This window comes from Danio rerio, chromosome 19 (genome assembly GCF_049306965.1).
Source record: "Danio rerio strain Tuebingen ecotype United States chromosome 19, GRCz12tu, whole genome shotgun sequence".
Lineage (NCBI taxonomy): Eukaryota > Metazoa > Chordata > Actinopteri > Cypriniformes > Danionidae > Danio > Danio rerio.
Window position 1 is genome coordinate 11988118 of NC_133194.1, and position 26418 is coordinate 12014535.

At 36.7% G+C, this 26418-nt stretch overlaps 1 protein-coding gene across 2 annotated transcripts; it reads right to left on the reverse strand.

Annotated features, from left to right (window-relative positions):
* Positions 1 to 26406, reverse strand: pip5k1aa (phosphatidylinositol-4-phosphate 5-kinase, type I, alpha, a). 2 transcript variants are annotated; one of them, XM_073930813.1, is made up of 16 exons: positions 26172 to 26406; positions 25805 to 25909; positions 23123 to 23792; positions 21354 to 21443; positions 20584 to 20714; positions 20363 to 20480; positions 18768 to 18920; positions 18381 to 18680; positions 17653 to 17849; positions 15416 to 15499; positions 15272 to 15320; positions 15086 to 15170; positions 14844 to 15005; positions 12188 to 12323; positions 11942 to 12035; positions 1 to 3907 (listed from the first exon to the last, which is right to left on the reverse strand). In XM_073930813.1, the coding sequence occupies exons 3-16, from the start codon at positions 23207 to 23209 to the stop codon at positions 3905 to 3907; spliced, it is 1689 nt and encodes a 562-aa protein (XP_073786914.1). In that variant the 5' UTR covers positions 23210 to 23792; positions 25805 to 25909; positions 26172 to 26406; the 3' UTR covers positions 1 to 3904.
* Between the last annotated feature and the right edge of the window lie 12 nt (positions 26407 to 26418).

The following is a 26418-nucleotide window of genomic DNA, read 5'->3' on the forward strand; positions in this document are numbered from 1 at the left end:
TTTTCTTTCAGTGTTGTTTATTTCATTCTTTTGCATACAGCATGAAATGTTGCAATATTTTCCACTCCAAAGCTCTAAATATCCTCTGGCAGAGTGCAGTAATACATGAATATATCCTTGTAGGAGTGAAGAGTACTATAGACAGTTCTCAGTTTGATAAGACAACAGAGATGAAGGCAGCATTTTCAGAGTAAACAGCAATTGCACAGGAATCCCCGATCATGAGTGTACAGTTAAAAAATAAAAACTCATTCACCTTCACCCAAACTAATTTACACAAGCCACCAGCTGTTAGAATTTATACACAGTCTCGCATTAAAACCTGCAATATAGACACTTTGGAAGTTGAGATAAAGAAATAAATTACATGCAAACATACAAATAAATAGGACTTTACAGGAATGTTTCTTTTAGGTTTATAAAATGCTCACAGAAAAAGATCCAGCAATGTTCTCTTACTCAGCTACCGTTTATATCATTGCATCTTCATCACCAAAGTCTCAACATTCAAGCTGGCTGATTAGCATACACGTATTCAAAAAAAAAAATAATGATGGAAAATGTTTTGGTAAGGATTTATTTTGTTTTAGTCCCAAAGCCTTAAGAGAAGTTCCTATGCTACAGTCTATGTAAACTTAATCTCATAAAAAAATGCTAAAGACAGTGCAGTAGCTAGTTTACAGTAGCTTGTCTGCTAGGTAGAAAGTCTTACTGTGCCCTAAAACACCCATTTTCAGAAAGGTTTTAAATAATAAAAGATCTTAAAAACCAAAATACTGAATTTGGTCTTTTACTTTTGGTATAATATTTCTACTTGCTGTTAAAAATGTTTGCTTTTGGTCTTCTTTTTCTTTATTTTCTTTATTTATTTTTTTGTAATACTAAAGTAAACATTCTCTTGGAGTGTCCATTTTTTTATGAAGTTTGTAAAGTCAGAGAGATACTATTTGCTTTCCACTTAGGACACAAGTGTCAAATCCAGTTCCTGGAGTGCCGCAGCTCTGCACAGTATAGTTCCAACACACTCCCAATTCGCATACTGTCCATTCATAATAGTATTTGAAAATAGAATTGGTATGTCACAAATCGTAGTACGCTGAATATGTCAAACATGTTTGAGTATGTCAAAGGTTCCCGGGTGGTTTACTATTTCCGGTAAACTACTGATATTCCCCACAGTACATTGCATGTAGGACATGAATTTGACTAGAACTACAAATGCGGGTGAAAAGTGTAAATAAACTACAAACATAATGGACGTGTGAGACCAACTGTCAAGTAGAGAGGCTTCGGTAAAGATGTTTGTTTGACTGTTAATTAATACCTGCTTCGACACACTTGCTGTGTCCCAATTTGCATACTGTCCTAAATAGAATTAGTATGTCCCAAATCGTAGTATGTTGAAAAGAGTATGCCAAAGATTCCCAGATGGAATATTATTTCCAGTAAATTTGAGTGTATTGAACTAATTTGATTAGAACTACAAACGTGGGTGAAGTGTAAATAAACTACAAACATAATGGACGCGCGTAGGCATGCTTTGGTAAAGATGTTTGTATGACTGTTAATTAGGGTTAGGCGATGTCAACCAATTTGGCATCGTTCGATGTCTAAAGTGAAACATTGCAATTGACGATAACATCGTTGTCGTAGGTGGTGGGGAATTAATTTTTTATGAGTAATAAATTAATTAATAACTAATTCATTATTTGTAGCCAACAGTTTCAATTACCTGACCCGCAAGGTCCTTGTTTTACCCATAACCAAATCATAAATAAATAAAGATAAGTTACACACAAATTACCACCTGTTAATCACTTTCACTTAATAGGCAGAGTGATTGTGTCATTACAATGGCGTTAATCACTTTCACTTAATAGGCAGAGTGATTGTGTCATTACAATGGCGTTAATCACTTTCACTTAATAGGCAGAGTGATTGTGTCATTACAATGGCGTTAATCACTTTCACTTAATAGGCAGAGTGATTGTGTCATTACAATGGCGTTAATCACTTTCACTTAATAGGCAGAGTGATTGTGTCATTACAATGGCGTTAATCACTTTCACTTAATAGGCAGAGTGATTGTGTCATTACAATGGCGTCGACAAACTTGATTGATAAAAAAGGTGCACAACCAACAGCAACCAACCAACATTATCTGAAGTTTTCGCTAAAATTACTAAGTACAAGCCTGAAAGCAATAGATAGACGCAGTGTACTGAAGCTGTGACACGTTACCTGATAGATTCAAAAGACCAAAGAGTCGTTAGATAGAGACAAGATTAATTAAATATCACGTTAAACAACTATAGTGAGACAAATCAGTACATCCTTGATAAGACATCCAACGTGCACTGCTCTCTGGGGGTGTTGTGCTCAAAGCACCCGCTGACTGCCTGGAGCTCAGACGTGCGCGTATTCTAGAGCACATGAGTGTTTGTATCTCTGTGTGGTCACGTGATGTGCTTTTGGACAGAGATCGGTTTAGAAACGCTAGGTAAAATGCCAGTGTAGACTTGGATCGTTTTCGTTCTAAATTGCCATTTTAAAACTAAGATTTATTAGTTTTGCTGTGGCGAGGGCAGAGGATCTCGATGCCGGCTCAGCATCATGATGTCTATCGACCCAACCCTACTGTTAATGAATATCAAGCCAACTGGAAAATATTTAAATCGTGTTTTCTGTTACATTTCATCTGCAACAACAATACTGAACTTATATAAAGATGTGTTTGGACATTAACGTCTAAATGCATACTTATCTAAGGACTTGAGGAGATTTCTCTGCAGGAAAGACTCGTGAATGGGAGATTAACCTGCTGCTGCTTCTCCAATAAGGTAATTAAATATGAAAGAAATGTGAATAACTGAAAGGGTTTATATCCAAGCAACACAACGATCTGTTAAGGAAGAAGTATGTCCCAAAGCTTGCATATTTTTCTGTTACACACTCAAAAGTATAGATTTTTCCTTCACAAAAAAGTACATACTTTTAGGGTGTAGTACAAGTATGCGAATTAAGATGCAGCAACATGCCTGTAGGTTTCAAACAAGCCTGAAGGACTCAATTAGTCTGGTCAGGTGTGTTTAATTAGGGTTAAAGCTAAACTGTGCAGAGCTGTGATTTAGGAAAACCTAGAAACCTGCATAATCCACTAGCAGGCAACGTGCCCAATAAAAAGATGCAGTAAGGCAAAATAACTCCTGTAGTTAAGGCACATTTCAAAATCCAACACAACACCTCAGTACTGCATTTAACTTCATTTTTAAAACCAAATCTAAACCATTTTACGGATTAAAAGTTTTGAAAAAGTGTCTTGATACGTGATTGTTCAGGCAACCTGATCTGGATTAAACCATCCTACTTCCCCCCCCTCGATAACCACGCTATACTACATAAAACCTTTTAAAATATACGAAAAAATATTTCTCTTTATCTCTGGGGAATTAAAGAACACGACTGCAGCAGACTAATAAAAGTATGGTCAAATAAAACTCACAAGGTACTCTTCTCCAAGAGCCTCACATGATGCAGTTCACGACTTTATGTCTGTTCTGGAGGCTCTTGTATATATGGCACTGCTGTTGTATGTCCCTGTTTGACATCAGTGATCACACTGTTGAGGTACGTCTTTCTTTTGGGTCCATTTCTTAGCAGCAATATTGGATGCCGTTGTGTTGACATCCAAAAATAAAAATTATTAAAAAGGGGAGGAATATCTTTACAGTTTTATGAACATGTGCACTTCTCTCTTTTGTATTCCAGACTCTTTCAGTTTCACTTCCCCTCGTGCTTGCACAACTCCATCTTGTTTTTCCACTTTCTTCTTGTTCTGATGTCTTTAAAAGAGAGAAAACTTTGTCCTTGAGGGCTTTGTTTCGACCTGTTCGTCCACAGTCTTTCACTGCAACAGCAAAGAGAAAGAACACATTAGGCCTTCCAATTATACTTCTGCATTGCCGTAACACCACATTGTAGTGAAGATTTATACATCTGCATTCGTTTGTGCTGCTCTGGCAATAACACTTCTAAAGCGCTAGGAGGCAGAGTGGACTCTACGCTTCATGGTGTTGAGTACTGTTGAGGTTGTTTTGGGTTTATGCCAGAAATGTGTGGAATGCTACGGTAGAAGTAGATCAAAACCACTCTCATTCAAGGAAGAGAAAAGAGGTGGGCAAGTTCAACAACTTTAAACAAAGCAAACAAGATAAAAGGAGTCCCGTGGAGAAGCTCCAGATGAATAGACACTTGTTAACCACTTGCATCACTGTCCTTGCCACCAAGTCACCAAAATCACCAAGATTACAAATGCATGTGTCATTGCATTTGATTTGAGAGTTGCGCATCAGGGTATATTGAATTGTACGTAACCTACCATGTGCACTCAACACAGACGCATATAAACTTGCCTTAAAGGCAGGTATACACTAGAGGTCTGCACGGGACTGATTTCTTTATCCTGCTCCCGTCAGGGGTTGTTTCTGCACCCGACCGATCCCGCTGTATATTTAGTCTTTTCTCACCCGCTGCCCACTTAGAATAATTGTATACCCGACCTAATCGTTCTCGCTAAATTTAGATCTAGTTTCCAAAATCTCACGTTTAAATTGGGTACTACCTAAAGAGAACGATAACAGATGAAAGTGTAGGTTGTGCAAAGATTGTAGGCTAAATGTCAGTTTTGTTTGCCCCTTTGTGATAAGACTTGAGTGCCTTACTGTACGTTCACACCGAAAACAGCGATGGCGTCAAAGTAGCCGGAAGTCATTCATTTTCAATGAGAGCCGGCGCGATAAGCGGCGAGGAGCAGCGCGGCGCGTCACAGCCGGTGTGGGCGTCGAGGAGAGTTGAAATCAAGTCAACTTTATGGTAATGAGCTATGACGTGGTTCGGCGGCAAGCCATCAGAATGAAGACGTCCACCTCCTGATAGGAGTTTTAGAGAACAGGCCTGTGAACTTTGGTTCCAACCACAGTTGTTCCCAAGGGTTTGATGATTGCGGTCGCCGGATTTCCAATTATTTACAATGTTTTCTTACAGGAACATGCGTTAAATAAGTTACTGATGTGTATTAATGTTATATATATATATATATATATATATATATATATATATATATATATATATATATATATATATATATATATATATATATATATCTTAAAAAAGCGTGAATCTCACGCGACATGAAAAAACAGTATAGCTGCTTTAGAATATTTCAGACATATAGATACATATTGGATAAATAGAGCAAAGCCACACCAAATGCAACTTGGTCTTCCATTGTTATATGAATTTAATAAGTGTGCAACATTTTCACGCTAGAAAGCATGTTTTATGCAGGAATGTAACTGATATGCTGCAATGGCTCCTTTAAATATGAGATCAATGTAGCGAGTTTTGATGCTCTTGCCGCCGGAGCTGAAGGCAGACAGTGTTGTCGCCAGGGCGACCTTGGACGCTCTTGCCGCTTTCGGTGTGAACGTACGGTTAAACTTGCATTTCCAGTCTTCTGAAGCATGGTCACACACCGTATGCGCACATTTACATATCATTTAAAATGAAACTATTCAGATGGTGCTCTGTGGCGCGATCAGCACATCGACACTTTGCTATGGTAAAGCCCGGTCTGAGGACCGTTATCCGTTATGCAGATGATGCATGCACAGAAAGCACTGGTCCATGCGTTTTTTATGTGTATCAGTTGTGAGCACTAGCTGTACCGGTGCTCAATAGGAAATGACAGATTTGCCATTCCAAAATGACATTGGGACTAGGGAGCGCTATATTGTTAGACCGCCCACTCCCGTTCAAATTACACCAGAGTTACTGACCGCTACCGCATTTTATTCAGAAATTTATTCCCGTACCACAGGAAATCTGGTCGGAAGAAATCAAGTGCGCATTATGCACCTGGGTGGGAGGACATGTCTTTCAGCACAAACTGAGGGCAGTATCTGTTTACTTGTTCACAATGGGAAACCGAAACGTCTGACGTGTGTATGCAAAGAATTGTGACTCACCACAAAGGCATTCTATCCTGCAAATATGGCGGATAATCTAATAATCCATATCATGTGCAAATATTTGAGAGCTGGCTTCGTGTTCCTTCTTGACTTGAATTGTTTACTTGCTATGTCACTTCACCACGTCACACTTGCTTTCTGATTTGTTGCTGAATAACCTGACGGAGCGCTTTTTATAGCTGATGACAGATGGCTAAATCGGGCCAAGAAGCCTTGATGTTATCACAAAGAGAGGTGACACTTGGAACACACCAAAGCAACTAGCCGGACAGACGCCGACATAATTTGAAATAAATCTCTGCCTATCCAAGCATTCAAGTGTAATACGCTGTACTCTGGACAAGAAACACATTAAGATCTTTTTCATGACTGTTCGACAGCATTTTAAAACAGTTTTAGTTGTTCACATTAATGTCAAGAATAAACACTAGACAAAAGTGCTTTCCCTGCAAAGGAGATGGGGAAAAGAAGTCCTTTAAGAAGGAAGACACTTGGATCTGATGTTTACATGTTAATATAATAAGGGTACATTTATAATAAAATAGTGAATAAATATGTATGATTGCTTATTCTAAATACATACAAATATTTACATAATTTTACATATCGTTTAGGCTATGCATGCTACTAAATATGACCAGCTGAACAAGATCAGAGAAAATGCAAAAAAGCAACTTTATAATAAGTGTAAATCCCACTAGTTGAGAACAAGAGTTGTAAACCATTCAAAAACACTCAATTAAAATATCAAGAGCCAGATTTACTAAACAGGGCAAATTAGCAGGAGACGACAGACCCATTTAACTGTTGAGAGTGCAAATTGTGCAGGCGTTTCTTCTGAAAGTGTGCAAATTAAAGAGCACAGATGCAACAGCTCGTTTCTATAATGACCAACCATAGATATATACATTAGATGTCGCCTACCCTGTTGTTGTCTAATAGAAGGAATGCGTCAATAAAGCCGCCATTTTAGTACAGGGTAGTGCTCCTTTGAAATGAATGCAGGACCAAGCTGCAGTGGAGGACTGTGGCCATCCAGAGCCAGAGATAGACACATTAACACATATATACATATATCTATGATTGGGAGTTTTCCCTGAAGTCAGTATGCAATTCTTTTTTTTAATTATGAAACTAATAATTTTACATTACTGTTCTATAATGATGCACGATATATCGCCGGCCATATCGTTATCGGCCGATAAATGCTATTTTTAAGATTATCGTTATCGATCCGATGTCTAAATTAGGCCGATAAATTTAAGCCGATAAATTACGTAATTGTACAGACCTGCCTGCCGCACTCACGTGGGCCTAACATGTTCAGACTTGCCCTTTGCACTCTAATGGAGCTCTCCTCACACTGATTATTCCTTCAAAGTCTGTCATTTCTTCATGTGGTATTGCTGTGCATTAATAACTCAGTAAGTAACAATGTTCCTTATCATTGTAGATGTGTTTGATTGAGTGTCATTGTGTATTTTGCTTTAAATCCCCTCAGGAAAAATATTACATGTGTAAACCTTTCCTGCTCTGTCTCTTTGTTGTGTAGAGATAGCAGGGGATCTTAACTTATTACTCCAGGGCAGAATAATATTAGTTTCGTGGTGAATTGTCTTCTCTTTTAGCGGCAGCCGGTGAATGAACGAGGACACATGTAACTTGGTCCAAAATATTTATTACTTTCCGTGTGGTACAACAAATCAGTCACCTAAAATAGTCTCATTGCCCAAAAACCGCTCCTCCTTTCTCTCTCCCTCCCTCTCCGCTTCACACACACACCCCAAACTGCAGCCCAGTTTCGTTGAAGGACCCGCACATTTTACCACAAGTGTAAACATAACGGTTGTTTGTAATCTGATTATTTGTTATCATCAACGCTTTGCTTGTCATGTGTTGTTGATGTAAGATGTATTCAGTTTGATCGGAATATTCATATTGATTATAACGAGCGCGTGAGCCATCACCGCACACACACACTGTAGCACGGGGGAGAGCTAAGAGGTGAATCCAGTCATAGGGGTTCTCGACCAGCCGCTCATTCTGTCTTTATATTCTGCTCTGTGTTTGCCATAAAGTCAGCTCAATGCAGGTTTTGTATGAAAATCTCACTCTGATGGCAACTCTCCCTCTACAGTTAAGTGAAACTCACAGCGGTTTATCATTAACTTTTCATCGATAATTTTTTCCGCAATTGACAGCAAGAATGAGCGCAGAAGTGTTGTCTACGCTCATTGATACATGATCAAAAGAATCTAAAACGCCAAATAGGATGAATCTGTGCCGCATTTTCTAAACGTACTATCTACATTTAGCTGTTCGCTTGTACGGTGGCTCTGAACTGTCAAAACACCTCTAAAAAAGGCTTTTTCGGACATGACGTATTTTTACATGTGTACATCACTGTAACACGTTTTATTCATGACCATTTGAGGTGGTTTCAGTCCTTAGCTCTTTCATTTTCATCTTATTTAAATATATTTAACTTGCTTGTGGATTAAATTTCATTTTGTTATTTAACCTTATTAATCTTATGCAACAGTCAAGTTGCATGTTAATTTGCTATGAAAAGGAAGTAATGTATTTTTTGCATGCTGATTTATGTGAAAACGTGAATAATATAAGTCTATAATCACCTTGCAATTTTGAAGTTATAACTTTTTTGCTTTGAGTATAGACTATTTAGTTCATAAGAGCAGTTCAATCTTTTATGAAGTTTGCTGTATAAAAATATACCATTTTAAAATATTTCTAAATATTGGCCTATATATATATATATATATATATATATATATATATATATCGGCTATCGGCCTCCAAGTCTGAAGAATTATCGGTATCGGCTAAAAAAAAAAAAACCATATCGGTGCATCCCTACATTTCTACATTGATGGATCAGTGATCGCACAGGCATTCCTGACAAAAAGCGTGTGTTTGTGTGTATGGAAATGTACTATCCACCCTCTCTGTTAAATTTGATCTAATTCGTGTCCTGAAACACACCTCCTCTCCTGCTTTCACTTTTCATACTGATGGAGGGAGCGATTCGTTTGTGAATGAATCTCCGTTATGAACAACTCCTTCACTAGCTGACAATAATATATAAGTTTCTGGCAGCGCAGCATCTCGTTGTCATGTTTATTTTGCATTGTTTGCTGATTTTATTAAACAAAACTAGCACAAGCCGAGTGTTTAGTGTGAGTTGGTGCTCCTTTGCCTTATGGTGAATGCAGTAAGTGACTGTATTATCAATAACGTGACCTGTTTAGCAAAAAAGTTAATAACATACAAAAACGTAAAAAACTAAATCTTACCTACGAAATGTTTTGCCTTTGTGCTTTGTTTTCTTTGTTTGCTCGTTACTACACCCGTAGACAGTGCTAAAGTCCAGCATCTTCAGGTAGTAGCACTGTCTTGACTAGTGCAGTTGAATGACATTTGTCCTGGGAGCACTGTACAAATATGGCGGCGCTATTGACGCATGCTCAGGGTCCCTATGCGATATCTAGTGTATACATCTATGATGACCAACAGTCTACCTAAATCGTAATTTAGCGTACGGTCACAAACAACTGAGCCAATGATAATCATCGCGTTTGGAAAATGTTTTTATGTTTGTTATTATTATGAAATAAAAAAACTCACCCGACTCTACAATGTGCTCTGTTATTTGCATTCGTCCAGCAAATATCACACCATGTCAAACATGGAGTGTGTGAAACTCCAACAAACGCATATGCCAAAAACCATAATAAACTACTTTGATTCATACAAATTACAAATACATAAATAATAGTAATCAATATAAAGACCATTTTGAGGGATGTAAACAATAACAATGGTCCAAACATATTTCCGGTTTCATTTTTTATTTTCATAGCTCCCAAGAATCCTAAAAGGTCCACATATTGATAAATAATGTTACTACAGCTGTTTTAATGCTGAGATATGATTGAACAGCCTCTTGTTACAGTTATTAATACTTTGACAACAAGTAGGAAATGTTCATGGACCAATGACATTACGACATTGAATTGGTATAATATTTAGAGCTGAGTGATGTGACACATGTATCATGATTTATTTCATCACATATCCTGATAATGGTCCATGTCATCAACATTGCACCCTAATATATAGACCACATTTTTTACATTTAGGTATAGTCTCAAAAATGCACTCATTAATGTGATTGTTTTTCTGACTTAATTCAGAACGCCTGGGCAAATGCTTAACTACAGGCCCAACAAAAATGTAACCGCACTTCCTAGTATGCAAATTTCTCACTATGCTGTTATTCAGGTTTGTACCTGCATCCCTGTGGAGGCGTGTAAAATTGCAATCATGCAAATGATGAAAAAGTATTCGAGTAAGCGATGCATTTTTCCAACACCACGATATAGATATAGATAAGAATGATATCAATTGAGTTGTTTCTTCTAAATCAGGGATCACCAAACTTGTTCCTGGAGGTCCGGTGTCCTGCAGATTTGAGCTCAAACCCTAATCAAACACACCTGAACAAGCTAATCAAAGTCTAAGAGGTATACTTGAAACACCCAGACAGGTGTGTTGAGGCAAGCTGAAGCTAAACCCTGCAGGGCACTGCACTTCCAGGAACGAGATTGGTGACCCCTGCTTTATAGGATACATGTTTATATAGGCCTAATTCTACCCCCCAGCCCTTCCCCCTACCCCTTGTTTTGCATGTTCACGAAGTTGAGTCCCAATTCTCTTTAGCTAGAAAGCGTAGGGCTAAGGGGAAGCCTAGATAGTCCTTGATACAGAGATTTTTCAGGAGCACACTGGAAACCAAGCATAAGAAAATTTCCTAGAATACACCATCTACAATGGCAGCATGTCTGCACACGAAAGTCAGCAGATGCATACACTAGTATTTTTTGTCATTATTCTGAATTTTTACAACAAACAAGCACACGTTTTAATACATTCATAACCGCGTTCAAGTTTACTAAAACACTCAAGTAAAAAACGCTAAATTTCGCGATCTATAATCCATAATATTAACTCCTGTACAGCAGTCCCACAACATCCTGACACTCGAATCCCCTGTTAGAAAAGTCTAGTGGGTGGGAATGACCTTTTTACAGTGTCTGCTAATAATATAATATAATGTTATCGTTGTTTTTCTTGTGTTTACATTGATGAATATGGCCACGGTATAAAATACACAGTACAGTTACGACCTTATTATTACCACATTATATCGTTGTGAAAACATAATATCGTTACCTTTGGTGATTTGCTGAAGATAAATACCAAAAAATAACATAACTGGAATTACAGCAGTCGAGATAGTCAAACTCATATGAAACGAGATCGCGATGACATATGATGATTTGTGCAGGTGTTGTAGTGATGTCCCATTTCTTACGCCCCATTCACACAGGGCTTCAGCGTCAATGCTTGACAGAGGGCGTGTCTGAAGTTGGGGCTGACACGATCGTCATAGCAGCATCAGCCAATGAAATAAGTCAGCAATAGGCCACTGTCTGAGATGGTGCATTTGCATACAGCGATCTGATTGGCTGACACTTCCGTTGGCGCTTAAAGTTGAGCAAGTCCCAACTTTTGCAGCTAGCAACATCTTTAAAGCGGCGCCAACGGACCCACAATGCAGTTCGGCAACGCCAGATGTCACTTATTCAAAGTGAATGGGAAGCGTTGAAGCTGACGCCCCGTGTGAATGGGGCGTTAGGGGTAAATTTTGAAGCCCTTTCCCTTCACACTCTGTTTAAAAGGCCAAGGGGAAGAGGATTGGGATTAAATCAGTTATATTGCACAGCCCTAGTTTGCACTGACACAAACGTTTAGTAAATCTGGCCCCAAGATAACCACGTTGTTTAGTCTACACTAAAAGTGATTGCAGCCCAGAACAAAATGTCTCTTACTTCTGACGTGCTTGTCTGAGGAACAATCTCGCTGAGTGAAATGACGTCCATGTCCAAACTTTCCTCTGATGAATGACCAGCTACACTGCTGCGGCTGAGGGGGGAAACAACAAGAACTTGCATCAAGAGATGATTCACGTTTATTAAAAGCGAGAGTGTATCAGTGTATTTGATGGAATGCAGTGAATATTATTATTAGCAGCAGTAGTTTAAAGACCAAGCTTTTATCTAATTAGTCTAACAAACCTGAGAACTGGAGTGTTTGTGGAGAGTCGAGAGTTAACAAGAGAGGTTGCTGACAGGGTAGTATCAGCCGAGCTGCTTGTGATATCATCTTCAGCAACCTGTTGAGGAAGCAAGTCTGGACGAGCGGTTTGCATACCTGAGAAATGAATAAAGAGAAAATACTAATTTTAATGAGAAAATGTTTTATAATGTTAGTCAGTAATAATTTATTAAGAGTTGGTGAAGAAATGTAGAGGGTTAACTGAGGGAAAAAAAATGTGTCTCATTGTTGATAATTAAGATTAACATTCAAGATCTTAATCTAGGCCTATTAGCCAGATGATGCAGAAGTAAAAACCTCTGAGAGAGAACATTTTTTGAGAGAACTTATTGATTCCTGAAGTTTGAGAACAATGCTGGCATTGTCTATGTGAATGCTGTAGGGGGCAAACATTTACAGCGCTCATTTGCTCTGTGATCAGCACACATGAGCATTTGACTCTTAAAATAAACAACGTTTTTGATTATGTACTCTCTGCTAGGACTGAAAACAAAGAAAGCATACAAATCAGACCCTGCACTATAGAACCTCTTGATTAGAAAAAGAGAAAACCGTAAAAGAAATGCTAAATGAAAACAAGCAATAAAGTTAATGAATTAATTAAAATGAAGCAACGATGGAAAAATGCATTTAATATGTGGTGGAAAAAATAATTTTAATTATTACTAAAACATTGATATCTATACAACTTTTCTTTCTTAATAGAAACATCATGTATTAAGAAACATATGCCTTCCTCAAGATGATACAAAAACAAATAATGACAAGAAGGGTCATTGGGAAAGTGGTCATCTGCTTTTAAACATACATTCAATTAGTGTGAATCCTAGCCCTTAAAAGTAAATGCTCTAGTGTTTCTGTATGACCGTCGAACCTGTTCTTTGCAAAGAATAACATCTTTTTTTGGAAGTATACATTGTGAGCTTTGTCTCTTGATTATGCCTAGTTCAGACTGCATGATTTTAGCTCAGATTTTGGCTCGCCGACAGGTCATGAGAAATCGCTGACAAATGGTTGAAATCACAGGCAAATCGCTGCTCGTGCACGTGAGTGACAATCACACAGTATGAACTTTCAAAGACGCGATCAGAGAGAATCGCCGATGAGTCGCCGATGCCTGTGAGATATTTGGCATGCTAAATATCTGGAGCTGTCGGCGATTCAAATCATGCTGTGTGAATCGAGTTTTGACTGAAAATAACATCAGCCATCGCCTACAGCCAATGAGAGAGCGGCATTCACTTGTGTGTGCGTGTGTGTATGCCTGCTGCAGGCCGGCGGAAGGCTGGGGGAGAAGTTAAAAGCTCTCTTTTTTGGTTTATTTGGACCAACGATATGGAGAAAAAAACTAGTGGAGGTTTGACAGGACTCAACGTTTTTTATCAACGTTGAGGAGAAATGGCTAATTCCCTTTAAACCCAGGTAAGCAAACATGTACATGTTCAACCCCATTAAAGGCTTCTTTCTCATTATGTAGTTAATAACAAAAGATATACTACGTGTTTTTGGCTGTGAGACGTGGTTTGGACGAAGTTGTCGGCGATTCTTCCTATAGTAAAGTCATGCAATGTGAAAGTCCCTGTCGCCGATCCATCTTGCAGTGTAAACAAAGCAGTGACGAAACGCTAGCCCAGATAGTCACGCAGTGTGAAAACATCTGTGACACGACTACTTTGATCATGCAGTCTGAACTCAGCATTAGTAAGAGTCTCTTTATTTGAAATTGCCACGACAAATGCCAGAAACCTAATGTTTTTATATGAATCTCTGATTTTCAGCAGTCTAATACATAATAAATGTAACACCACTAATTTCATTTAAGTTTAAATACAGTTTTTAACTAGTCGACAGTCAAAAAAAAAAAAAAAAGTATTTGTAGACAGATAAAGTAAACCTTACATAATCTAATCAAACATGCCAGTAGGTTATATACATGCAACGTGTAGCACAGGACCAGGAAGTACAAACTTGTTATTTTAACTCGTCAATGTTTGAACAAGCTTTGTTGTAAATGAAAATGTACATGTGCACACGACCAGCAGCAAAACTTTAAGAAAAGCTTTACCGGTATCAGCAACCACTACTCATGTACAATAAGAATAGTCTTTTTGTTAGGCTATTAACTATTAATTATAGTGACTGTTTTTAAGCAAGTCACTCTGTATATATGCACTTTAATTAAAACATTAACATGACTATTGGAGTATAGCCTTAATAAACTTATAAAGCAAATTAATATGAAGCAACAAAAATGACCAACTAGTGTTTTTAGTGTTGACTAGCAGCAACATTAGCATGGAGTTGCCTAGTCTTGCTTTAAAAGTACCTTTTTCCCTCAAACTGTTTTATTCTGGCTACATTTATTTGTTCCCCATTTAAAACCATCACCTTTTCAGGTTTTCCATCACCAAGGATACCGTTCACACAACAAACAGCAGGTTTCCTTCAGTAACCTCAGCCGGTATAAAAACATGGCTAATGATTTACATCTAAGGCATTTAGTAGACAATTTTATCACGAGAGAATGATATTGGACGAGCAATTAAAGGCTTATTTGACTGCTATCTTGCTCAACTATCCTGTTTATCCCTCTTATCTCTCCAAGTCTTGTCATACCGCTGTCTCCTTGAGGGTCCTCACTGCTCCACAGCTGCGACTGGGTTAGTTCTGCTGCTACAGGAAGGGATTGTTGATGTGATTGTCCAGATACTGCAATGTTTGACTTCTTCCCAGCAGACACGGGTCCTAAGCGGCTTCTCTTTGAGGGAGAAGTTTTCACTAACAGAATAAAAATGATTTTCAATCATTACTTTCAGACCTTTGAATGCATCAGTCAGAGATGATCAAATCCAACTCACATTGCGATTTTCTGAAGACGGTGCTACACATAAATTTCTGGAAACGATCTGCATAGAAACTCGGCCGGTGCACAGATACAGTGTCCTGCAGATGAAAACATCAAACAAGGGAGAGGAAAAAATAAATACACAGACTGCATCGGTATTGTTAGCTCTTCATGCAATGTTTGATATAAAGCGACATACCCCATCATGCAGCAGAGCTTTCCACGAGTGCTCCAACTTCTTTACAAGCCTAAAAACAATGTTATAACAAATAATGCATCCAGAATTGCACTGCATCCCTAATTCATAGTGAGAAATGCACACAGATATGGAAATGCAGTTTACCTATAAGACTGAAGTATATCGATGATGCCAATAAAAACCAGCAATCTTTCTCCTTTTGAATTGAATGCTGGAATTCCTCCCATGCTGCAAACAAAAAATATAGCAAATTAATTAATATGCAGGTGCAAAGTCATAATAATAAGAGAAGAAAAACACAATGCTTGTACAGTAATCCAAAAATGTAACCTTTGGTAACACTTCATTTTAAGTGCCAACTCCCACTATTAACTACTGGATTATTACCAGCCTATGATTAAGATATTGGCTGTTTATTAGTATTAAAGTATGAACTTTTTCTAAATTCCACACCCTACTCAAAACCCAAACCCAACTACTACCTTACAAACTATTAATAAGCTGCCGATTATCACTTTGTTGATCTAAAGTAGAGGTTTATAGGTCTTAATTAATGGTTTATCAATAGTGAGAATTGAATTTTTCTATTTTTAGCACCTGACACCTGAAAAATATGCAACAATTTTAGTCAGCACAACTATTTTCAAAATGATGTTTCAGGTTACAAATAAGCTCGGTGAAAGATTTTCTAAAGGATCCTGGGACCCTGCTAAATAATTAGCACCACAGGAAGAAAATACAGTACTAAAGTCCTAAGCACTATACCAGCTGTGTTGGCGTTAACACTTTTACACAATATATAATTAATTATCCTTTTTATTAAAAACAAACAGAAACATAAAGGAAATTTGTACAAAAACAACAGCAGCACAACATTTCCTCTTCAAGCAAAAGTATGCGTTTAATGTGGATTCACTTGACACAAAGCACAGCTTGTTTTGTTCTAATTGTCCTGACATTTTCTGAAATAAATTGCTGTGTAATATTAGGCTTCTTTTAGCACTTTCCAGAGTTGACATTCTAAAATAGAGTTAGGTTTAAAAATGAAAACTATTACCACTGAAGTCATTTCTAGAAAGATTGATCTGTACTTTTCAACACTCACACCTCCAACAATTCAGAAAATATCGCTAACAACACTGGTAGAAATGCAGCTCAAACCAGAACAAACAGCCTTTCTTCTTTCACATGTATTAATCAATTAAACCAAATTAATACAAACTCCAACCTAACTCCTATACTAACAAACCATACATCAACTGAAAGATCATTTATTCACCTTGTACATCTCAATAAAAAAAAAAAATACAAAAAAACATTTACACGTATGGCTGGTTTTGTGGTAAAAGGTCATATCCATTATACCATAGGCCTCAAACTGGATTCCTGGAGGGCGGCAGCTCTGCATAGTTTTGCGCCAACCCTAATCAAACACATCTGATCCAACTAATCAAGGTGTTAAAGACTGCTAGAGACTATTAAGCAGGTGTGAGTAGGAGATGGTAAAGCTAAACTTTGCAGACCCTCCAGGAATTGAGTTTGATGCCCCGTTTCCACTAATCTGTTTTAGTTTGAAAACGCTTAAGTTTTGCTACGGTTACGCCATCTGTCCATACTACCTCTGAGTTTTCGAGCATCGAAAACTGAGCATTTTGGAAATGCTGGAGAGGCCATTTTCATTCTAAAACACTGCTGCCCTGTCTCAGTGTGGATGGGGGAAAGCGGAGACATCTGAAAACGGACGGGGGGCTGCTGAGATTCGCTACCTGATTGGGGCTTTTGTGTCATTGCGTATCCTTCCCTTATTCAAGCTCCTATCACATGACTATAACACATGGCTTTAACGCTACCGGAAGACAGCAGACCAAACTTCAATGTAAACAACAACATGGACACAGAAACGGGAGCGTTGTTTGCACTATTGTCTGTTTTAGGCGCCATTGTGCAGTTATTCATTTGTTACGTTTAGTAACAACTCGACCTCGTCGTCTGTCCAGAAAATACCTCTCTTGCTTTCTTTGCCATCGCGTTCATTGTTCAACTGGCGTTTATTGACTATTATTAACCAAATGCCGAGCGAGACACATGCTTCCTGTTTATACTGGAACGCGCATGCCCAGAGTGCACGAATTGTCACATGATATACGTTTTTGGTGGCGTAGTGTGGACGAAGATATGTTCAGAAACGCTAGGTGAAAAGCTAGTGTGGACGCGGATCGTTTTTGATCTAAAACGCACTAGTGTAAACGGTGCCTGAGACCACTGCATTATACCATCAGTAAAACAACTGATTTAATGTTTGCACAATACTGCATGTTAAATTTAAAAAAAAAAAATTAAAAAAACTGTTTTAGGGTCCCAGCCAAATGTTGGTCACTAACCTTTCGTAGGGCTGCGGTGAAGTCTTGCTCTTTGATTCCCCTTGAATTGACTCAATGGCAGTACAATACAGGGGCTTCTGGCCTTGCCCCTTTTTCTGGGTATCAGGCACTGCCGTAGATGCCTCTTCACCTGCCCGGTGCAAAATATGGATACCCACCAGCAGACTGTAATCCATGATCTTAAAGCTTTGTAGTACCTACAGATAAAAAGATATGGAAAAAATAGACACATTTAGCAAATGTAAAGTGTGAAACTGGTTCAAACAAACATTTCTATATGAAGGGATTTATAAATAATATGCAGTTGCCTGATGCATAGATTAAATGCCCAAAATGTTCAGTGATAAAACATTCATGAGCTAACAGATTCAAGTACGTTTCCTATTAATACCTTTAATGGGGTATATGCACACAGACCTTTGATTCAGCCAACCCAAATCGCCATGACAAGATCTGATTTCCTTTAAAATCAGTGATTTTCACTGCCTGATTTATATACCATATGGAAATGTATTATACCCCCGTGTTTTCAATGGGGATTCTGCGCTAGACTTTCTTCTCGTTTTTACCCTTGAACAACTAAATGAATGCTTAAGTCTATTTAACAGATTGTATTTCAATATATTACAACATCAATGCTGTAAAAGGAACCTTATGAAATTAAAAACAGTCACAAACCTTTCACCGGATGTTTATCATTGGCTGCAAAACACTAGCTGTGCTCTTACCCGACAGTCTCTCTGCATGGTCCTGCTGAGGGCAGTGTAGTGGTCATTCTCCAGCAATATGCCCTCAGGCATGTCCTGCATGAAGTCTAGGTCTTTATATGTGGGCACACCCTTGGACCTCTCTTTTGGTGAAGCTCGTCGCTTGTATGTGGAGCCTTTCAGGTCAAATTTAAGGTGCATGGGTACAGCGCGTGGCAGCAGGTTGTTCATCACCACAATTCGGATATTCTTCCCATCAGCCTGAACGCAGTAGAGGCCGTAGAACTTGGGAAGCAGTGTGCGCATATTCTGGTTCAGGTTCTAAAAGATAAAGAGTCAAATATATGGAGGAAACAACTAGACAGTGATTAAGAATGAAACAACGTTAATACATAAACCCAGACCTACCATGAAATAACCTGGCAGGAGTGTTTGCAAGAATTCTGCTTCTTTGTGTTGTACCGTCTTAATAATAAACTCATCATCGCTAGAAACGTAGAAGAGAGACCCGCTCGCTCCAGGGTTAGACAACTCGATAAGGGGTTCATTACAAAGAGAGTACTGCAGAAAAGTAAGAACATACACATGTTAATAATATATGGTGTATGTGAATAATTTACAAAAGGACATTTTCTGGAAAACGAGATTTTTTTTGACATCTGCAATGTACAGACATTTGTATTCCAGAGAAATTTATATAATACAGCTAAAGCTAAGGAAATCACATTTGTTTTTTGTGCATACCAAAGACATGAAAGTATTTGTATAGCATTTTACACACAATGGTCATTTTAGTTTCACTTTAGACAAATTAGTTTATGCCTGTTGCTCATAACAAATGTCATGTGAAAGCTTTCAGTTATTCAGGGCTACCAGCAGGCAATTTTACTTACAATGCTTGCAAATTTCTCTCTCTTAACATAGTCATGTATAGCTTAATTAGCGGAAAATACAACACTTTACATTTCTATGACTTGTACATGCTTTTACAGTCACATTTAATGAGACATTTAATCCTAAATGTTACAATAACTTCTATTTAAATAAAAATTTAAGGCTCAACAACAAATTGATTAAATAGATAAAAATCGATTACTAAAAGAGTTGGCAACGAATTTCATAATCGATTTGTTGTGTTGCAGGACGTTTGATTACGTACTGAGCCAGAGAAAGACGTGTCATTTTAACACAGTTATGGAGTGTTTTTAACCACCTAATGCTTATTTTATGTGTTAGATATGCAAATACAAAGAAGTTCTAGTAAAACAATAGATTTAAAGTTTGTAAAACACATAAGGAAGTGGTATAGTTACTATGCATTGCAAGACTAACGACACGTTTTTATTCATTCGCCTTCTTTGCATGTTTTTTATTGGTAGTCATGTATAGCTACACTGCAAAAAGCCTTTTCTTACAAAGTAATTCTGTCTAGTTTCCAGTCGAAATATGTCAAAAATCTTAAAACAAGATTATAAAATTGCATGAGAAAATAAACTTCAGTTTAAGATTATATATCATTAAGATTATTTTTTTCTTACCCCATTGGCAAATATTTTTGCTTGTTTTAAGAAAACAATCACTTAATTTTAAGGTGTTTTTTCTCAGAAAACAAGACTTAATTTCTCATGCTATTTCGTGTGTCTAAAATGTATCTTGATTTGAAAATGTTTAAATACTTGGATTGAAAGCAGAAAAAAAACTACTCCGTTTTTATTTTTATAACAGCTCAGGGATGTTCAGAGTTTATTTGTGCACTTTCTAAAGACTGTAGTTCTGTTTTTGAACAAAGAGTTGTAAATAAATGCTTTTCTTGTTTTTTTTTATAAACAAATTCATTGATTAATCAAAAAAATAACCAACAAATTAATCTATTATTAAAATGATCGTTAGTTGCAGCTCTATAAAAATACCTTGACTATTCTAGTCCTAAAATACACAACTATGTAAATACTGGATACTTTCAGGAAACCTGAGAACCGAGTTTAATGAGCAAACAAAATTACCAGGTAGTCATCAGGTCGGATCCCGAACATCTCTCTGAAGTATCGGAATGCAATGGGAGCGTATGTTTTAAACTTGAAGTCACCGTGGTGATGACCCGGCGTTGAGCTACTTCCTTGACTGCGAGTAATACAAAGCAAAACACATTTAGGTATGTGACAGTGCGTGACTACTGAAGCAAAACATCCCTTTAACTCATGGTTACTAACTTATACAGACGTACCTGGGAAAGAAGATGCTTTCTACCACTTCAAAGTCCTGCATAAGCACATCTCTTTCTGGCTTCTGGCTCAAGCTTCCCACACTGTGTGTGATTCCCAGCTGAATGGCACCTTTCAGTGCAGATGATGTAGTCTGAAGAGTTCATGATGAGCAGAGTGAAAACAAGTTAGCGTGTGAATACAGGAAATAAGAAACCAGTTCTGTGATTACTCCAGGTAAACATCAACGCTAGAAACACACTGAATCAAATGTATTTGTAGGTATTTAAACAATGCATGTGACCTACATAAAACTCTAAAAAAACTGCCAGTCTCATCTGTATGTACCATTAACTGGGTTTATCATCTACAGTGCCACAAAAATAGCACTGTAAATGTAATAAATGTATAAATTTATATAATTTTATTTAAATTGTATAAATTTAAGGCATAATTTAATGTATAAAAACAGTATAATGAGTCTCATTTTCATATAAATGAAGTGTTTGCAGATGTCTAAATGATGCTGAATGTTGTAAACACAAACTGTATTGTAAGCAAAAATAATTCTGACATGTCTCACAATGAAGTACTATATCATATCTATGTAATATCAACTAACAGATAACAGAACAAGCAACAGGTTGCAAATGATTTGACGGATTGAGGAATGGAAGTTGAACTGCTGATACTCTTGATTTGGTCTTATCTATAACACACTATTATTTGTAAACATGTATTGCTTTGTGAGAGTGTGTATGTTACGTTTCTATAAAAGTTAGATATCTCCCACCTTTTTATATGTGGTCTCCCCAGTGGGGTCAATCCCTCGGTGACCCAAGGTCTTTTTGTTTGTTTGGGATGAACCCAAGGTGCTGAGACCCTAAAAAAAACAATAGCGCTCAGTAAAATAAAACAGACATTAAGACAAAGAAAAATCATGAATGGTTCAAACAATCTGGATGACAATGCAACATTTACAACAAATGCTACTGTTTTCTGGAAAATACATTTTTGTTATTCAAAACATGCTGTGACTTATATAATAAATGTTTATTAATAGCCATGTTTCCATTCAAACATGCTAATTAACTTAATGTGCAAAACTGAAATAACTCATAAAAGACGTTCGAATAAAGCAGCTTTTCAGATCAAAGAGAACATTGTCAATTCCTGATTAACAGGTGCCAAATACCAACAGGAAAAACAGAATTTGTTGCGCTAGGTTTTCCTTATTTAATAAATGATCTGAGCCTCAGAAGACGAATGCCGACATGCAATGATCATGTGGTGGCGTTTGAAGGCATGAAACGCAGATTCTGGAGGTAATTAATAATATAATAACACTAATATTGAAATGGTTAAGGCGTTTTAGAAAGACCAGCTGGTTTGTCCATTCACACACATGAGCATCACATGAGCTCTTAAAAACAAAATCACATGACCTTTTTTAATGCGCATGCTGGAATTTGTTCAGTAAAAGTGTTTACATTGTAGTTTATGGGCATCTTTTATTTTCGAATAAAAAGTTTATCCTACTCAGTTATGAGCATATGTTTTTTATGTGCACGGATGAAAACCACCAATACACCATAACCGTTATGGTCTGTTACTAAACTAATCCGCTTGTTAAGTGTGACATCACGCAAAGCGGTTTACGGGTCCATGAGCTATATTAAACTGTATGAGGAGACTCATAAAATGGTAATAATAAAAGTTCACAAAGCAATGCTTTAAAAAAATATATATATCACAGTATGTGTGTATGTGTGTGTGTGTATATATATATATATATATATATATATATATATATATATATATATATATATATATATATATATATACACATACATACATACATAAACACACACACATACATGCCTAATATCAAATGACCAAAAAGTTATATTTTTTTTGTAAATTGTTAAAATTTTGGTATTTGTGATTCAGCAAGCTCAGAGACTGATGTGTACACTATGATTTAATATAAAATTCACTTTAATGTGTGATATAACAAAAAAAGTGGTCATAAACAAATATTTTCTCAATTCAAATGAGTAGCGACTTGGACCCGGAAACAGTATTCCATACGTCACCGATACGTCACGACTTAACAAGGAAATCCAAATCGTCCTTATTTATATATACCGTAGAAACGATTACTTTTGCATTAAACCCTTTTTCGCACAAGTCTAATACCACCTCTAGAAAGTGTAAAATTATATATTTTTGTCAATTATGGCATTTCTATCATGGATTTGATGATGCACAACTTCAATATGCGCATTAACACAGGGCAATGGAAACCAGGCTAGTAACTAAAGATTTGCTCAAGCTCTGCAGAATGAAAGCTGGCATTAATAGATCTCAGTGAAAAGATCTGCCAATTTAGCATATAACACACCAAAATAACAGTACTGATGAAAGAAAAACAGCAGAGTGACTCAATTTAATATATAGAAAAAGTGAAAGGACTTGCACTGATTAGGAAAACAGCTGAGTACAAAAAGTGGGTCACAAATGTGAAGCTATTATTAAATCAAAAGAAAGGGCTATAATTACCTCTGAAGACGCCATCTTTCGATTTCCAGGAGTACCTATCAAGTAGAATAAAAGTGTCAACAGTTCATCAAAACTTATAAAATGCATGCAGATTAGTAGGAAAAGCAGTTTTTTTTTTTTTTACAATGCTCTTTTATTCTTCTGTTTTGTTTACAGCTAGTTGTATGAGTTTTATGCAATTCTTGCCAAGAAATAAACAAGAACGCAGAACTAATTTTTCAGGTATGTGAAGCACGAGATGGGGTTTTTTTTTCAGAGGTTTCATATTTTTTCCTAGTATGCGCTGACATTCTACCATTGAACAAAATCTCAAACTATATGAAAAGTCACTATAACTCGCTTTTGTGTGAAAAACTATACTACAAACAAGATGCAAATAAAATGCAAATGTTAATGTAAAAGAAGCAGTTTACACTGAGTCGTAAACCACAACTATGAGTGCAAACATGCAGCATGCATTGACACCTGGGTTTCAATTCCTTTGTTCTTCCAAGAAAACACTGTAACCCAATCACACCAGCTGAGTGTATAGTGGCACCACACTTTCAATAACAAAGACAAGCAGTCACGTCTACTACAGACAACCTATAAAACTGATATTCAAACCAGAGATCATATGCAAACACAAGAATGTACCTCTTGGCTGGAATAACCCTCAACATACAGACATCTATGAAACAACAATAATTTAATAATGATATAAATCAGATATATATTGCAAAAATAGATTATAGACCTTTTTAATGTGGTCATGTCATTGGCCCATGAACATTTCCTATTGAGGTAAAGTTGGTTTTATATTCGCATGTTCATTTATTTTAAGGTTCCTATATTGTTTAGCTACGCTACTTTGAATATTTGGTCTGAATTAGCATGCAAGTACGACTTTAAAACAACATCAGCACAAATTAATTGACAGTGAGCAACGTTACACTTCGATATTCCATGGCTGCTAATATGATTTCCCCATTTAGAATTTGAAAAAAATAACTTTCTGAATTTATATTATTAAGGAGAATGTCTAAATGTGCGAATATAATACTTCAATCCATGTATGTCCATTTCAATCATCCAGCTTGTTATCAAACTATTTCATAACTGTACGAAGAGGCAATTTAATCATAACTTAATGTTAAAACAGTTGTCATAACATTATTTGTCAATATATGGCTCTTTTTGAATTCTCGGAAGCTGTAGAAAAAAAAAAAATGTGAAACAGGAAATACGTTGGGAGCATTGTTTTTGTTTACATCCCTCAAAATGGTCTATCCTCAAAATAAGCAGGTTTAATATCTCACATTGTTATACATATATTATATCTACACTGCTAAAAGCTGAAGTTTTGCATTCAGCTATTAAAATCTGAAAATCATTACAAAATCAATTTATTCATCACAAAATCAATACGATGTATTATTGTTTTTGATGAAGCAAAATAAATGTACAATCTTTGAATGAGGTGTGTGTGTATACAAACTAGGGTTGCACGATTTACCAGTACTTCGCTAGCACCGACATGATAATATGGCTGTAAAATACTGAAGATGCCACTGTAGTCTGTAAATGGTAGTATCGTCACTAACGCTTTTACAATATTTAATGTTGCATGTGAAAAAAAAAAAAAATTCACTAAAATCTTACATTTGTGCAGGCAAATAATCAATAATTCACTTTTTTAACTGTCTGCATATGGGTTGTATTTTGCTGCAGTTATGATAGATCCTTCTGAATGATCAAAGATTTATTAATTAATACATTTATTTTATTATTATTATTGCAATAACAAAAAGAGTCACAGTATATTAAAAAACAGAAAGTGTGTACAAATAATACATTCTCAAAAATAAGGGAATTCTTTATTGAATGCAAGTATGACATGAAATATAGTATTTTTTACAATTTGCTTTATTTCCTAAATTTGAGTTATGAATAAATACAGTATCCCGATACGACTTGGTATTGTGATACTTCAGCTGGTAAAGTACCGTGGCCTGAATTTATGGTATCATGATAACTAGGCATAGGACAATAACCGTTTTCGAGGTATACAGCGGTTTGGAAAGGTCAAGGTTTTAAAACCGCCAGATTTTTCTTCTATAGTGTTCCTAAGATAAGTGTACAATTTTTTATATTTATTATACTTTATGTTATCCTGCAGAAAAAGATATCCAAAGATGCCATTTTTAAATGGTAAAGACATCTGTTTTTTAGTAACAAGTGAAGATAGCAGAAGTCAACGATTCACTTGAATTATTTAGCCTGACATGTTTACTGCTCTGAAATATTTCAAATGATTCTCAAAATAAAATATATTGTGTTTAAAGTGGGGGATGGGGAGAGTTTTAGTTTTTTTCACCCAGGCATTTAAATAGAATATATTTTAGAGCAGTAATCAAAATATACTAAAACCGTGAAATGTTAAACCAAGGTTATCATATAGTCAAAATATTATAACGGCCCATGCCTAGTGACAACCCTAATACAAACTAACTTAATAAAATAAACACACACACACACAAAGATACATGTGTATATAAACAATTGGTGATTGTTTCCTTATGGACTTATTTACCAACTCAATTTTTCCAGTAAAGAACCCCCAAGTCTAATTATCTAGCCATGAGTAAAGTTTCATCCACTTTACATTCATAAACAGTCAATGGAAATAAACTGCTCTCTTACTGGAGTCTGCTCCATCCGTGGAAACTACAGCCGGCGCAGCCATTTTCTGGCGGAAGTTTCATATGGTCCTGCTTTGTTTTCACTTGTGGTTTTTACCCCACAGCCCTGGGAAACGAACATGTCCAAATAAAGTGTGTTAGTCAACCTTAAACCCAATAGGAACTAAACTAAGGGGCAATTACAACATTTACTTAACTTAGTACGGCAATACTCTGCATTGGTATGTGCTAACGTTATTCATGCGTGATGGTTAGTTTGTCGAGCGTTTACCTTCTTCTCTTCAAATAATCTTTAAATTCAAAAATTGTTCGCATATTGGAGATTTAACGAGTAAAGCCTCACAATAACAGCAGACGAGAGTGCTTACCTTAACTTATTTACTCCGTTTTTATTCAGAAATCCAAACCAGTGTGGTTTAACTTTTGTTTACTGTTCCCAGAACGGATCTGTGCCTTGCGGGAATCTTTAAGGTGCTCGAAATTGTTGCTATTGTTACTTTAGCGGGCTCTTCCGAAGTAAATAACCCGCTGCTGAACCGCACGGAAACGTCCTCCTTCGTTCATCAAGCCTCCCAAAACAAGCGGAAGTGACGTTGTTGCGCTGTCCTGCTGGGC

What these genes read in the sequence shown, in the direction of transcription:
- pip5k1aa (XM_073930813.1), bottom strand. Translation starts at nt 23,209, where the DNA reads ATGCATTTTATAAGTTTTGATGAACTGTTGACACTTTTATTCTACTTG. An exon ending in TCCGACCTGATGACTACCTG is followed by an intron (nt 18,921 to 20,362) that starts GTAATTTTGTTT and finishes ACTTTTCTGCAG; the next exon opens with TACTCTCTTTGTAATGAACC. An exon ending in TCCTGCCAGGTTATTTCATG is followed by an intron (nt 18,681 to 18,767) that starts GTAGGTCTGGGT and finishes TTTATCTTTTAG; the next exon opens with AACCTGAACCAGAATATGCG.